This window comes from Pterocles gutturalis, unplaced genomic scaffold (genome assembly GCF_000699245.1).
Source record: "Pterocles gutturalis isolate BGI_N339 unplaced genomic scaffold, ASM69924v1 scaffold21897, whole genome shotgun sequence".
In the NCBI taxonomy this organism is placed as follows: Eukaryota; Metazoa; Chordata; class Aves; order Pterocliformes; family Pteroclidae; genus Pterocles; species Pterocles gutturalis.
This window is the reverse complement of record NW_010115968.1, coordinates 31,257-46,452: the sequence shown is the minus strand read 5'-3', so window position 1 is coordinate 46,452 and position 15,196 is coordinate 31,257. Positions and strand designations below refer to the sequence as shown.

General features: G+C 52.3%; 2 protein-coding genes across 2 annotated transcripts in view; one reads left to right on the top strand and one right to left on the bottom strand.

Moving 5' to 3' along the window:
* Positions 1-10,539, top strand: part of ABCD4 (ATP-binding cassette, sub-family D (ALD), member 4) — a gene marked incomplete at its 5' end in the record, with an annotated part of 15,114 nt that extends 4,575 nt beyond the window's left edge. Inside the window, 13 exons of the mRNA XM_010075371.1 lie at positions 741-791; positions 3,487-3,581; positions 4,563-4,684; positions 5,531-5,622; positions 5,801-5,890; positions 6,155-6,363; positions 6,660-6,751; positions 6,954-6,990; positions 8,179-8,228; positions 8,506-8,558; positions 8,919-8,995; positions 10,164-10,279; positions 10,444-10,539. Of these exons, the coding sequence (XP_010073673.1) occupies positions 741-791; positions 3,487-3,581; positions 4,563-4,684; positions 5,531-5,622; positions 5,801-5,890; positions 6,155-6,363; positions 6,660-6,751; positions 6,954-6,990; positions 8,179-8,228; positions 8,506-8,558; positions 8,919-8,995; positions 10,164-10,279; positions 10,444-10,539 (1,180 nt within the window). The remainder of the gene's footprint in view (positions 1-740; positions 792-3,486; positions 3,582-4,562; positions 4,685-5,530; positions 5,623-5,800; positions 5,891-6,154; positions 6,364-6,659; positions 6,752-6,953; positions 6,991-8,178; positions 8,229-8,505; positions 8,559-8,918; positions 8,996-10,163; positions 10,280-10,443) is intronic.
* Positions 10,540-11,609: 1,070 nt separating this feature from the next.
* The window catches only part of LOC104463152 (acetyl-coenzyme A synthetase 2-like, mitochondrial), an 11,281-nt gene continuing 7,694 nt past the window's right edge, over positions 11,610-15,196 (bottom strand). Inside the window, 8 exon segments of the mRNA XM_010075370.1 lie at positions 11,610-11,786; positions 11,875-11,996; positions 12,336-12,399; positions 12,946-13,073; positions 13,755-13,881; positions 14,396-14,508; positions 14,884-14,976; positions 15,179-15,196. The exon segment at positions 15,179-15,196 is cut by the window's right edge and continues 31 nt beyond it. Coding sequence (XP_010073672.1) covers positions 11,610-11,786; positions 11,875-11,996; positions 12,336-12,399; positions 12,946-13,073; positions 13,755-13,881; positions 14,396-14,508; positions 14,884-14,976; positions 15,179-15,196 — 842 coding nt within the window.

The following is a 15,196-nucleotide window of genomic DNA, read 5'->3' as shown; positions in this document are numbered from 1 at the left end:
GGAGGAACCTGCCTGCTCAATGCTGCCCCAAAGTCTGTGTACCGAGCCCTCGCTACCCCTGTGTCATGGCAGGCAGTGCTCTTGGTTCAGTCTCCTGGTTGCTGCTGCTTGACTGATGGTTGCTGTTGCTTGTGCCTCTGCTGGAGCGTTGGATGTGTTGAAGAAAACTGCACTTGGAGCTTCCTTGGGTGCCAGTGCAAGTTCAGTGGACAGCATTCGCTGACAGAGATCAGATTTCTGGTTCAGTGCTACCTTCATGAAGTACCCAAAACAGCACAGTCTTTCCATATGCTCTGTAACTTATCTCCTCCCCCTCTCCTCCAAGGTTGACTGAGTTTGTGGCAGGGGTTCTGCAGCCTTCCCTGGGGCTCTGCAGCCTGCTTTTTCTCAGCTCCGGACATCCAGGGACAGCAGCAAAAGCTGGTGTCGCACAGGGAGCCCACTAGAGCAGTTGGTTGTGGTGAATTTTGTATGGTGGAGATGTTGGGGAACCAGTGGGAGGCCCAGGGGCTGAGAAGATGTGCACAGAGGGTGGGATACCAAACAAATGCGCCACTGAGCTTGCCCAGAATGGTGTTAACTTGCAGTGCCTTCTTGGGCCTACTGAATATTTCTGTCAAGAGATGCATCAGATCAGTGCTCTGACAGATGCAAAACAAGTTTCCTCTAGTGAGGGTGCTGGCTACATATTTCACTGGGCATTTGTGCATGATCCTGATAATGTTTTTTGCGTTGTCCAGGTTCAAGCACATGCAGATTCGTGTCAATGCAGAACCAGCTGCTTTCTACAGGTTAGTAGCATTCATTTCTCTACGTCCTTGTAGGGATCCTGCCAGCTCAGGGCATCCTCGTTGTATTCATGTATCCCAAAGGAGTCCAAGTCCTGTTGGTGCAGCTGGAGCTTTCTATCCCCTCCATCCCGCTGCAGGTGCAGGGCCTTTGCAGGGTCAGACAGCCCTGACGCTCTGTTCTCCTTTGTGTTCTGCATGTCATCTGCAGAAATACTTCACAGCAGCTGGAGAGAACTAGTTTTTCTCTGCCTTCCTTCTGAGATCCCCAGGGGACTGAATGGATTCAGTGCTGGCTTAAAGACCATTGCTGATGTTTTGCTGTGGTCCTTACATGGGGAAGATTGCTTGAGGTCTCACTGCATCTTGTTAGGATGTTCCCCTAGGGGACTTGTTGAAGGTTGCTTCTGGCCCTATCCTGCTGCTGCTAACCTGTGTGTCTTTTGTGGGTATGCTAGCTGTTGCCTGGCCTCCTTGCCTCTGTTTGCTACTCTAGGTCGGTCTGCACCCTGATCCTGCCAACACTGTTCTGCTGCTCTCCAGATTTACTCAGTGCCAGTTACTCCAGAGCTGAGCACACAGTCAGGAGCCCAGCAGCACCTCCCTGCTTAGTGATTCCCTGAAGTCAGTTGAGCTGCTGCTTGGAGCCTTTAAGGTGTTTCACTGAAATGGCTAGAACCCAGGAAAAGGGCCACAATTTTACTGTAGCTTGTGCTGGGGTGCCCAGTTGGTGGCAGGAGGTCATTGCTCCTCTCTTGTCACGTGTCTGCCTTTGCCCTCTGCATTGTGAGAGCACGCCTCTTCCAGGAATTTAAGTAAGCACCAGCTGTCCTGTGGTCTCCCCTGCCTATGATCTGTATTTGGCTCCTTCATGCTGTAATGACTGAGCATTTCAAGTGTTGTGGCGCTGTCCTCAAAGTGGTTTGATTCAAAATCCCCAGTTTCATAAAGGTTTATACTGACAGGTGTGAAACTCTGATTTAAATAACTGAAATCAATCTTGGTTTGCATTGGCAAGTTTGAGTTATTTCTTTGTGGACTGGTTGATTCTTGCTGGTTGATGATAATTTTTCTTAATGGAGAGGATACTCTGATTATGTGCCCTTGTTTAAGCTGTGGTACTTTTCTTCACAATTTTGAAGTTTTTTATTCACATACTAAGTACAAAATTGAAAGTGAAGTATTAAAGGAAGAAACAGAGTGTCTTACGTCAGTACAGTTCATTAGCAGAAAAGCTTCACTTGTTGAGAAACTAGAATTTCATTTGATTGCAGAAAACCAGCCATTTTCATGGTATGAATCTTAATTAAAAAAAAGGAAATTTTTTGAAGGTTGCATTCCTAGAATCCTGCAAGAGGAGGAGCATGTGGTAAGTGGCTGATTTTGATTGCTGGCCTTCTCTAGCTTGTAGAAGCTGTTAGATCTTGTCCTTTTGCCCTGCCTAACCATGGTTTTCATAAAGGAAGAAACAAAACCTGGGCCCTGTCACCTTTTTGCTTCTTTGGTTTCTAAGCCTTTGGCAAACTTGCTTTAAAAGTGAACTGAATGGGAGCAAAAGCAGAAACACACAGCAATTTCTCTGCATCTGCAAAAGAAATAATAGCTCTGGTCCCTGGTGCCTTCCTCGCTTTTGACTCCTTGCATCCAAGGCTTTGTCCTTTCCAAATGCTCAGCAGCAAAGATCGCTGTTCAGTAATTACCTGAGATGGGTTGCAGGGCAGTAATGCCAAATTAAATTCTAACTGGATGTATTTTTGAGAAATTTATTTTTTCTGAGAACTGAGAATCTTTAGAACTGAGACTCTTAAAAAATCTTAATTTGCTTTTGTTTGTGCAGCTTCTGACCCTGTCTGCTTGGGCTCTAGTGACTCCCCTGTTGCGTGGACCACAGTGGGTGCGTGGGTGTGTGGTGGGCACAGAGCGTGTGTGGGGTGGCAGGGACAGTAGCAGCCGCGGCAGGTGGGAGTCTGGAGCGAGTTTGTGGAGCTCCCTCTGCATTTTGCCACCTGAGGGCAGCCCAGCCCTTGCAAAGGAGCAGAAGAAGCTGCCATGCTTGCTGATGTGGTGGTAGTTTAGAGCCAGGACATACGCCTCCTTGCTACCAGCTCAGCCGCACCACCGCTAGCTCAGGTGGTGGGCAACACCCTGATGCCTGGGAAAGGGGGGCTGGGGTCACCCATGCTGGGGACTGCACTGCTTGGGGCTTGTACGTGTCCCACTCCTCCAGGGTGGGGAGCGGGAGGAGGTGGACTGGGGCTGCCAGCCGTGCAGGCAGAGCTGGCTTGCTGTCACCTCCTGGGCTTGCCTGCCCTCTTCTTTCTAGCTCTTGCTCCAGGAAGAGATGTCTTCCTTTCTTCCAACCAGGCTCTGCTTGGGAATTGTGTGTGACCTTGGGAGTGCATTGCTCCAGGCTGGGGCCTCGCTGGTCGTGTCTGGCCCTGCCTCACCTCCTCCTGTATGCAATAGCAGTACCTGTGGCCTCTGGGAAAGATTTGTAGGGCTGCTTGTTTCAGCCAGAGTTTCTTAGTGAAGCTCTTCAGGAAGGCTCTGGTGGGTGTCCAGCTTCTGCTCAATAAAGAGCTGTTGCTTGGAGACTATGGTGCCAGACCCTTTCCAAGCTTCAGTCCTAAAGCCTGTGCTTTGACCCCATTGCAGTGCTTCCAGGATGTCTGTGGCATGTTACAATCTTATTTTACAGGGCCGGGCGAGTGGAACACATGCGCACGGACCGGAGGCTGCAGAGCCTGCTGCAGACGCAGAGGGAGCTGATAGGCAGGGAGCTGTGGCTATACAGTGAGTGGGGAGTTTGGGGGGTGAAGTGAGGCATATAATAGCTCCACGGTGGTGGCCCAGAGGCTCAGGAACCCTACTGCTGGAGCAGCAGTGCTGAGTTTTCGTCTCCTGCCTCTTGAAAGGCTGTGCATGAAAGCCCTGAGGGTGCACAGAGGGTGCCTCCTGCAGCCCTCAGTGTGAATCCTGTTGTGAAAAAGCCTTGTAGAGAGCAAAGTTATGGAGGACTCGGCTAAGTCAGGGAACACAAGCCCCAAAAGGGGAATGTGCAGGAATCTATGCTTTTTGTGGGGCAGGTGTTCAGTGGCCAGAAAGAGAGGGAAGCGCTTCAGCTTTGGGGAAGGAGAAGACAACATGTTGGGAGCTGTGAAAACTTCTTTCCTATAGAGCCTGTCCCTTGAGCAAAGCTGTCCCCTGAAAATCCCCCTTCTCCCATTGTCACTGGGTCCAGGTTTGGGTGTTAAGTGACCACTATCAAGACAGCTCTTTCTTGTCTCACCAGCATAGTGAGCTTCTGAGCAACATCAGGGAGGGGGAGCCCTGAATGCAGGTGTCTGTGTGGGAACTTGGGGTCTTAAGTCCTTCTGCCTGTTCTGTGCTCCAAGGCAGATTTCATGGACAACCATCTTGCTCCAGAGCTTCCTTTTTGCCATCCCTCCTGTTTCTTGTGAGTCAGCCAGGGCCCTGAAGAGTAGAAACAAGCAGGCAAAGTGGTTTTTGTCCCATGGTGGTTTCTGAGCTCTGTCTGTGGATGATGTTTCTCTGTTCAGGGGCCTGCTGCAAAGTGCTCTTTGCTGGGCAAATGGATTTTCACCCTGATGCTCTTGCTGTTCTCTGAAATGGGTTCTGCTCTGGTGCATCATGAAGGGCTAAGGCAAGACCGTGGGTCTTCCTCTGACCGGGCTCATGGGCTATACCTGAGCCTGGCTGGGACAGAGTTTCCCACCCTAACTCGCTGTCTTCTCTCAATGTGCTACTGCCCAGTTGGGATCAACACCTTCGACTACCTGGGCAGCATCCTGAGCTATGTGGTCATTGCCATTCCCATCTTTTCTGGGGTCTACGGTGACTTGAGTCCAACAGAGCTCAGCGCCCTCGTCAGCAAGGTGAGCTAAGGGTGATTTCCCAGATCCCATTGTGGAGGGTGAGCCAGCACTGAGGACGGAGGTTTCATGTGGGGCTGGATAACCTGCAGCAACTGACCTTCAGGTTAGACTGTCTCTGCCCATGGTGGCATGGAAATGTGAGCTTGGAGCCAGTTAGTGTATGATTAACCTGGGAGTGAGATATGTCAAGGACACATCTACGTCAGTGTTTACCTGCTCAGACCTCTTTTTTTAAAAAAAAAAAACGGGAGGTCAGACAGCTCTGGCTTTCAGTGGTGTGGGTGGGGATTGGGTCCGCACAGTGCTGCAGTCCAAGGTTATGCCCTGGGCTGGTGCCCACGGTGAGCCCAGCCACCTGCGAGGCTGAGCTGGTTTGCATTTGTCTTCCTGACTCAACTCATTCCCAGATAGTCAAAACTGGCTTGTGATAGAGAATGCAGAGATAAAAATAGCTAAGTGGGCCTTGCAGGCTGAGACACCCTTCTTGGAACCATATACGGTGCTGGGGTAGGGCTGGAAGCATGGATCTGTGTAACTTAGACAGGGTGAGCGTGCTGGGCCCTGGGCTGGCCAGCAGGCACTTTGTAAACAGCATCCCTGGGTGGCAGGAGATGTGTCCACCTGGCAAAAACTGGTGTACTGAGCAGGGAAGTGCTGCTCAATCCAAATATGGTCTTCTCCACCCCCACTGCCCTTGGTGACTTCTCCACCCTTCCTTCATATCGTTGGGACTGCTGACATAGCCAAATGCCTGGGACTCCTTGGCTGCCTCCTTGCAGCCATGGAGGAAGGGGCAGTGACCCAGCTCAGTGCTGACCTTTGCTCTGATGTGTGATTTCTCCCCAGAATGCCTTTGTTTCCATCTACCTCATCAGCTGCTTCAGCCAGCTCATAGATCTCTGTAGCACTGTGACCGATATAGCTGGCTACACACACAGGTGAGCTTCTCTGTGGGCAGGTCTCTGCAGGAAAGGAAATTGTGGACCAAGGCTCTGCCCAGGTCTGTGCTAAATAAGTAAGAAACAGTTGCCTGTGAGCAAGCACAGACAAGTCTGGATATTGTGAGGAGGGTGCTGGAGTTGTCCCTGGCATTCATGAAACCTCTTGTTTGTCTAGGATTGGTGAACTGCAGGAGACCTTGCTGAGTCTTGGCAGAAAAAAAACCAATAACTACTCAGAAGCCAAAGCAAGCTGGGATTTGGACGGGTGAGTCTCCCTCTCAGCAACTGTCTGGCTTGCAGCTTATGTGCCAGAGCCTCGGGCTTTCACAGGATGGAGGTGGCCCTTGGTGTCACAGCCTGATGCATGCAGTTGTTTGGAGCAGACAGTGCTCACTGTGATTTGTCATTCCTGGGGCATGTGGGGCAGGGCTGCTGTCACAGAGACACAGGAGGTGTACGGTGCCTGTGCCAGTCTCAGCATGATCGCTTACATCCAGATCTCTTCTCCTTTGTCTTGGTGGTGGCCCAGCAGCCATTCTGGGGAGGACCCAATGCCAAGGGACACAGCTTTCCTTCTGGAGCGAGTGACGCTCTCAGTGCCATCCTCTGGCAAGCTGCTCATCAAGGACTTGAGCCTCAGGATCTCACAAGGAAACAGTGTGATGATTGTGGGGAACACTGGCACAGGGAAGACATCTCTCCTGAGGGTCCTTGGGGGACTCTGGGAGAGCACGCGGGGTAAGGACTGCCTCTCACCGCAGCCTTCGCTTTCTCAACCAGGGCTGCCCTGCGTTTAGAAGGTGTCAGTGTGGGGTTGTGAGGCCAGTGCCATCTTGTGATGGTGAATGTGTCGCTGATGCATTGGAGCCAACCATCCCTATCGCATACTCTTCTCTGTCTCTTGTTGCTTTGCCCGGTGTTGCAAATATACCTTTTCTGGGATTTGTTGGCTACTTAATGGGACAGGACTGCACACGGGGTGGTAGGGAGGTGCTGGCTGGCGCTGCAGGCTTGGCATGAGTGTGTCTCTGCAGGTAGCATCAAGATGCTGACCTGCTTTGGCCCCCGCGGAGTGGTGTTCCTGCCACAGCGGCCCTTCTTCACCGACGGAACCCTGCGCGAGCAGGTGAGTCCAGAGTCTGCCTCTACTCTGGCCCCAGCTCTGCTCCCACCTGTGGTTGTGCCCTGCAAACCTGTGTGCTGCAGGCAGGGGGGATGCCTGCTGGCTGTTCCTTCCCTCCTGCTTGAGTTCATGCCACCACCCTTGCGTCTCCTGATGGACGGTGCCCAGCTCCCTCTGATGGGGTTTCTTTTGCTCTGTTAAACAGGTGATCTATCCCCTGAAGGAGATCTATCCAGTTTCAGGTATGTGGAAATTCATTAGAGCAATTAGCCAACCCTGTGGTGTCAGCTCCCTGTCCTGTGCCCAGTGCAGCTTCTCCCCTACCATGCCCCATCATGAGCACTTGTCCATTTTGCTTTTGTTGTTCTCTGCTTTTCCCTGGAAGATTTACCTTAGTGTAGGTTAAGGTCAGGTCTGTGTTCCCTCCGTTTTGGGAGGGAACATTTTCTCTTGTAAGAACATACTCTCTTGATGCAACGAGGACACACTGGCCATGCTCTGCATGTTGTACTAGACGTGATAAATGTTGAGGCACCTTGCTGTTGGGATAAATCTGCTCTGTCTGGTACAACCTGCCTTTGGGCAAGCTATGTTTGCCTTCATCTCATTTTCCATCCACCTCCATCTTTTGCTGTTTCTCTTCTTCAAATTATGTCCCAAGGCCTTGCATGCTGTTGAGGTCAGACTACATGGATCCTTTCTCTCCCCTACCCTCTTTCCAAGCCAGACCACACGTGATCTGCTGCAGCTTGGAGATGTTCAGGTTTCAGCTCCTGAGTGGAGCAGTATTACATGCTGTTTTCAAACACTTGGGAGTCACAGACTTGCAGAGAGTAACTGCAGCTATCAGCTACTGTTGTGGCTCTTCAGAAGCTTCAGAGAGATCCATGGCAGGTGCACAGCCCTTCTGCTCAGCTTCCATAGCTGCTGCCTGTACCAGCTCAAGTTCAGCTGCTCAAGTTCAAGTTCAACTACAGCTGGTTCACCCTGAGGTTTTTCCCATCCCATGTAGGATTTGCTGGATGTTACGTGAGCCCTGCTCTCATGACTCTCTCACCTGCAGCGTACAGTGGGCAGTCAGCCATAAGAGAGCCACTGGTGGGCAGGGCCTTGGTAACTGAAGTCTGAATCATTGTGTTCTGGCTTTGTCTGTCTGTGACCATGGACTGAGCCAAGCCTTGGGTGTATCCGTGGCACCCAGCTACCTCCTGGCATGCTGCTCACAGGCATGGTTAACATTTTTAAGGAAGGTCAGCCTTTGGGAGTTCTCTGTGCCAAAGCTCAAGACCCGATCCAGTTAGGAGGTCACGTCAGCTACACTGGACCTCAGGAGGTCCTCCAGTCCTTCCCACCTGCCCCACCAACTCCTCTTTGCAGCTGTGGTATCAGCACACATGGCCTCTGTTATGCTTTACTGCTTTCTCCCCTAGGGTCTGCAGATGATGAGAGAATTGTGCGATTCCTGGAGCTGTCTGGGCTGGTGAGTCCCTGGTAGTGTTGCTGCCTTCTCCCCTGGTGCTGCCAACAAAGGAAGAAGGGATGAAGTTTTATGGCAGCACAGGGTGACTGTGTGCTGGACACATGCGGGGACATTGCAGCTGGGACAGGACTGTCCATGGGACAGGCAGAGGAGGAGGGATACAGAGCAACTATAGCTCAAGTGGAAGAAGAGAATAGCGGGAAGGGGGTGGTTATGCTCAGGGCCATGGGCTGACAAGGCTAGGGCTGGGTTCACAAGTCTGCTGTGCTCATTGCAGACTGATTTGCTGGCGAGGGCTGGAGGACTGGACAAGCAGGTGGACTGGAACTGGTAAGGGAGCTCACCATCTGCGTGAATTTGGGTGATCCCTCTCGGGGGGGAACACTTCTAAGCAGACGCACATTGCTGGACTTATGAACATCTGTGCCCAGCTGTGTCCTCTGGGAGGTGGGCAGTATACAGGGGAGAAGCTTTCATGCCCCAAGCATCAATGCCAGCAATCACCAGCCATGCTACTCTGCAGGCAGCTGACTGCATACACGGGTGCAAAGCCAGTCCCAGCGTGGAGCGGGGCACAGGGGACACACAGCGGCAGTTGCTTGCTCGGGTCTCCGATATCAGCAACCATAAACTCTTCAGCAAACAAGCTCTCTTTGTTGAGGGAGATTTTGAATGTCGACCCTGCTGCAGGTATGACATCCTGTCGCCAGGGGAGATGCAGAGGCTCTCATTTGCACGGCTCTTCTACCTCCAGCCAAAGTATGCAGGTGGGTGAGTGACTGCGGAAAAAAAAGAGGGGGGGGAAAGAAAGGCAGGGTCTTTGGTGTAAAGAGAAGCTGGTACAGAGACAGCTCATGAAATCCCTTTGCTAGGAACATGCTTTCTCTTGGCCAGTATTTTAGCAGCATAGCACACAGGATTCAGGGCTGAAAACAGTGGAGGGTGGTAAACCCAGAGGCTGTGTATAAGACATTTTCTTAGGGAACTAGTGATTAATGTTCTTGGTCCAGGTCAAATGGCATCTGAAGGAGCCCCCTGTCAGCGTGCTCACCAGTTGCCACATAAAGAAGTGTGCATGCTAGGGAACGTGACATCAGCTGCCATTATCTGAAGAAGATTATGAACCTCTGTTAGGGATATGGAAGCAGTGTGGGAAATTTAGCTGTAATGCAGCCAAAGAAGACAAAGAACAGTGGGAGAAATGGTCCTGAGAAATCACAGAAGCAGCTCCCATTAGCAGATGAGGCTAATTCCTTTGCACATGTAGATTCTTAGCGATTGCTGGGGGCTACACGGGGCTGGTGGAGGACTTGTCATGAGGGCCAGGGTGGGTGTGGGTGAACAGGGCCAGTGTTGGTAGCAAGTAGCCACATGTAAGTACGTCTCTTCCCTGAAGTCTGTGGCACAGCTCAGTGCTGTCTGGGTGGAAGGAACCTGTGGATTGGAAACTAAAAGCTGTAGAAATTATGTAAAATAAATTGAATTTATCTGCTCCAGGTTTGTAGTATTTACCCTTAACTGACAGGAAGGTACCCCAGGCCATCCTGGCTGCTCCAGGTGGGGTCTGGGCCAGAGGTATGCACAGGCTGCAGCTCAGCCTGGCACTCTGGCATGGCTTGGGAAGGTCCTGTCCTGGATTTCACAATGGTGGGGATGAAGCAGTTACCGGCAGCTGTTGAGGGAGAGGAATGAGGTGAACAGTGCTGTTTGGGTAGTTTTGAGGTCTTGTGGGGAAAGGCAGCTTTCCCAGGTGGCTGGCATCAGCTGCACCAGAGGAAAATCAGAGTCCTTAGGCTTCTCCTCACTTGCCTTCTGCAGATGCTCTTGGTGAGCTCCAGTTAATATGTGAAATGTTCTCGGCAGTTGTTGCTCTTTTGCCTAGGGGGAGATGGCTGATTGGGAGAGGATTTGTGGGGCTTATGACTTTTCTCTCAGTGCTAGATGAAGCCACCAGTGCCCTGACAGAAGAGGTGGAGCATGACATGTACCGTATTTGCCTTCAGCTGGGCATGACACTAATCAGCGTGGGACACAGGGCCAGCCTGGAAAAGGTGAGATGGGGAGACAGTACTCCATGCCTCCCTGGTGGTGGTAACACAGGGGAGGTAGAGAGAGTCCCTGGTGAGCAGAGGGGAATAACTGAGGCTGAAGAGCCTCACTGTGGGAGGACATGCCCTCAGAGATATCCTTCAGTTGTTGCGTTATTGAATTGCAGTTCCACAGCTGGATTTTGAAACTTCATGGGGAGGGCAGATGGGAGCTCACTCGATGCGAGAAGATGAAGCGGCTCCCAGCTGGGGAAGGATGCTGAAAAACATGCCCTTGTCTGGCCAGCCGCAGAACCTGCACATGCGTGGGAGAGCTGCCAAACCAGCAGCTGTCAACAATGGATTCATCCAGTGCAAGACCAGTTCTGGATTTTGCTGATAGACACAGCCAACTCTGAACTCATGGTGTGGGGTTCTACCAGAAGCAGACACATCTATGCCATCCTTCTCCCAGCCCCCTTCTGCCTCCCTGCCTCTCATGGGGGAAGGGGCTGAGCTGCTAGGCTGCCTGAAGAGAAGAAGGTGCCTCATGGGGCTTGTAGAAGCAATAGCCAGAGGAACTTCCACTTGTCTAGGATGCAGCTGTGCGAGGCTATTTCGCAGCCTCCTGTTATGCTCTCTGTGCCTCACTGGGACTCTGCCTCTTTGATACACAGCTCTGCAGAACAGACTTCTGTACCTGTGGCTCTGTTGAGGGTTGTCCTCCCCAGCAGGAGCCAAGGGATGTGCTGTAAGGGGAGGAGAATGCTGGCACAGAGAAGGGGCATGTCTCTGTTCTCCTTATGACACAGGGTTACAAGTCAAAAGAACATTTTTGTATTAAAATCTGGGACCTGTTTTCCAACGGTGTTTTTGGAGAAGAGTCAGTATTTGTTAACCAGACTGCTGCATCTTTTCCTTCTGGGGTTTGCTTTGGAGGAGATGCTTGTATATCGGCAATGGTCCTGGACTAGACTGTTGCTGAAGAGCAGAGCAGGGGTGGGAGTAATATACTTATCCAGGGCTGTGCATCCTGCCCTGCTGCTACCTCCGCAGCTACTGCAAGGCACAAGGAACCCAAGGAGGGCTTTTGGCCCTCTGCGTTTAGGGGAAGAAATGGAGCTTGCTGTTCTTCTTGCTGTTCTGCCTATGATTCATGTTCTTTCCTCTGTCTCCCATAGGTATGTGGAGGCAGAGGTTTTGAGGGTCTCTGTGTTGTGGAGAGGTCACTCTGAAACTGCAGTCAAGACACAGTCTCTGAGCACTTACTAGACACCAGTTGCTTAGTGACATTTCTGGACGTGGCCCTGTTTCAGCACTGGAGGAGCAAGAGGTGGCTGCTGGCAGAGCCAAGCTAGCAGCTCTTCTGCCCCTCCACCAGGCGCTTCCGTCCCTCTATGATCTGCTGCACAGCTTCATGGTCGTCCAGCGTGGTCAGGTCCCCAAGCTCACTGGCCTTGTCTTCCACTATTTTCCTTAGCACCCGACGCATAATCTTCCCCGAGCGTGTCTTGGGCAGCCGGTGTGTGACCTGTGATGGTGAGGAGCAGAGCTAAAGCTGAGGGAAGGGGGTTGGCCATGCTGCTGAGGTGGGTGTTGGACCAGCCTGCACATGTTACCTGAATGTACTCTGGAGCTGCATACTTAGCGATCTTCTTTGAGATCAGCTCCCGTAGCTCAGCAGTGAGAGTCTCCTGCATGTAGCCACTGTCCTTCTTCAGCACAACAAACACGTAGGCTCCTGGCAGAAGGACGACCAGGTTACAGAGCACTGTGCACAGCACGCTCCTGAGAGCCTGCCTGGACCCAGTGCCAGGAGAGGTCCCTCTCTTCTACTAGCCTCAGGGGATACTCTGTAGCCTGAGCCATAAGTGCTTTTGGCCACAGTGCTGCTGCCACCTTCTGCAAAGCCTAGGTGGTCTCAGTGTAGGTTGTGAAGGCTGTGCCAAGATCCCCTCTAACATGCTGTATGGTGTTGGCACAGCATTGCTACCAGGGTTTGGTGTGACAGTGCCACTTCCAACTGCAGTGCAGTAGCCCTGGGAGGGATATTTCAGGGGCAGGAAAGCAAGCAGCTTACCTTCTCCCTTGATCTCATGTGGGTAGCCAATGACAGCAGACTCCGCCACTGCCATGTGGTGATTCTGGAAGAGAACAGGGCTGGGATTTGCCTTGGTGCTTTCGGCAGCCACCTATGAGCTGCCCTGACCAAGCTTGGCTGCTGCAGCTCATGGTAATGCAGAGAGATACGGACAGGCCTCGGATGGTTTCTGCCCTTTTTCCTTCTTGCCTCAGCAGGTCTGTCCACAAACACAAGTCTTCCCCCCTGCCCCTGGCTGCTTTAGACTTGCACCTTCTAGACCCTGTTCTGTGCCTCCAGGCTGCTCCACCAGGTCCCGCAATCTTTACTGGCCCACAGATGCTCCTCAACATACCTGACTGCTGCTTTGGGATTCACCCACTTACAGCATCAACCTGATCAGGCTTTGTCCCTCCCTTGCTGCAAAGAGCAAGAAGGGAGGAGAGGGGGTGGGAAGCTGTTCCTGCAGGCAGGCTGTGGGTCCAACACTGCTCCCTACTGCTACAGCAGCATGTTTCTGTCTGGGTATTTCAAAGAGGCTTCCTTGAGCACCACCCGTGCACCTTAGCTGTTCCCTCAGCTGGCTTTGCCTCCCACCGCCACCTCTTACCACAACATCCTCCACCTCTGCAGTGCCCAGCCGGTGCCCGCTGATGTTAATGACGTCATCCAGCCGTCCTGTCAGCTGGTAGTAGCCCTCACTGGTACGATACACGCCATCCCCAGTGAAGAAAAACCCTGCAGTGGCCAGATGTCATGGTCACTTCCTGCAGTGAGCATGTGAGCTGCTTGCCAGCCATGCTCTCACCTCGCCCCTTCTCTCTTGGTACCAGGGCTCCTGTACTCTTCTCCTTCCTCAGCTGCTCACGATGAAGGTGCCTACCGTTCTCCATTAGCCTTCTGCCCCTGTTGGTACCTGTTCCATCATCAGGCTCCTTCCCTCATTCTGCAGTGCCCTGGCTAACACCAGGCATCTTATGGCCATGAGCTGGGAGCACTGTGCTCCAGCACAGGTGCCTGCGGTCCTGTTGCTTCTCCCCTTTGCTTCATGTCAAGACACACACGCTCTTGGGCTTTCTCAGTGCCTCTGGATGTGTGACAGAAGCCGCCAGGGTTTGCAAGAGACGCACCAAGAGGCCTCTGTGCTCAGGGGGACTCGGGGCAGAAGGACAAATTCACTGCCCTAAAAACCACATGTGATCCAATGGGGAAGGTGCGTGAGAGAGACCCATTCCCAGGGCAGTGCTAAGGTGTCAGGCATGGGGAGATGAAGGGCCTCAACACTACAGAGGGTTTGTGGAAGAATGAAGCAGTTGTAGCAGCTCTCCTGAGTCCTGTCCCCATGCAGAAAAGCAGCAGGCGGACCCAACCGTACCCAGCCAACACCTCTGCAGTGACCTTGCTATGCATTTTCCTTACCTGGATAAGGAGTCAGGTAGGTTTCCAGGAATCTCTTGTGGTCATTGTAAATGGTTCGTGCCATACCTGGCCAGGCTTGTGAGATGCAAAGGGCTCCAGAGGTGTTGTTTTCCAGAAGGACATTTCCCTGTAAAATAGTTACCTTCTAGTAAGCCTGGCTAAACGTACTTGAAATGTTTAGTCATTGCCTATTTTTACCACTATGTCCAGTAACAACTGTGTGATGGCAATGCCAGGGAAGTCAGTGAGGGGACTCCTGTGGCCCCGACTCCAAGGGGACAGGCCCAGTCTCTCCCAGCAGAGGTCTGCAACCAGCTGCCTACTGTGGTGGTATGCAAGGTCACCCCAGGGAGGCTGGTGGTCCCTGTCCAGCTACCGCACTTTGGAAAGGCACGTGCCAGGGAGCCCAAGCATGGCTCATCATGTTAGGAGAGAGCAAGCTAGAAAACAGCTTGGCTTCTGTGCTAGTTGAAAGAACAGCTTCACTGTTAGTCCCTTTCTGGTAAAGAAGGTTGCCGTCTAGCAGAGGTGAGCAGGAAAGGCGTGCTTACAGATCTCCACTCCTGGCTGCAAGTACAGGCTGTAAGCATCTGCAGGAAAGGGGGCTGAGTCCGCGCCTGGGCTGCAGGTTATAAATGTACCTTGTCATCCAGGAGGGAGGGGCTGATCCCAAAAAATGGTCTCATAGCCATGCCTGGAAGGATTTCAGCTCCAGGGTTAGAAGGACGGGGTGAGATACAGACGCCTCCTGTTTCTGAAGCAAAAGAAACTGTAATGCTCATCAAAGTCAGGGACAAGGGGAAAGCCAAGTAGCACTGGTTGGCCACCAGCCTTTGCCTTGGACCTCATGGCACTCTGCTGGACCACAGGCTGGGGTTGGGTTTGCCAAAGAGCTGGGAAAGGCTCTTTGCAGAAGGATAATCCCAGCAGAGATCTGCTCCCTGCTGTCAACTCCCCAGTGTTTCTCTGTGTTAGCTTTAAAGGCCATTTTTCTCTTTCATGTTTTGGTGCCTGTGGCCCCTTACGGCATTGCTCATACAAGAGTGTCAGTAACAGCCAACAAGGAAGCAGGTCCCTCCTAAAGCCTGGGAGGGCAGAAGCTAGAATGGGGGGATCATATGCATCTCACCAGTTTGCCACCACGTGTCCACTACTGGGCACCGTGTCTCGCCGACCACGCGGAAGTACCAGTCCCACGCCTCCTTGTTGATGGGTTCCCCCACTGCAAGGGGACAGATAAGGGGACAGAGCTGAAAGGTCAGGGCAAAGACACAGATTTCCAGGGCCTGCTCACAGAGCTACCCCCAAATAGCACAGTCTCCTGACTTTCTGCTCTTATGCGCTGCTGCTTTTGGCATTTGTGGGAAGAGGTATAACCTGATGCCCCAAGATGTGCTGCTCCAGCCCATGCCACCAGCAGTTACCTGAGCCAAGCACTTTGA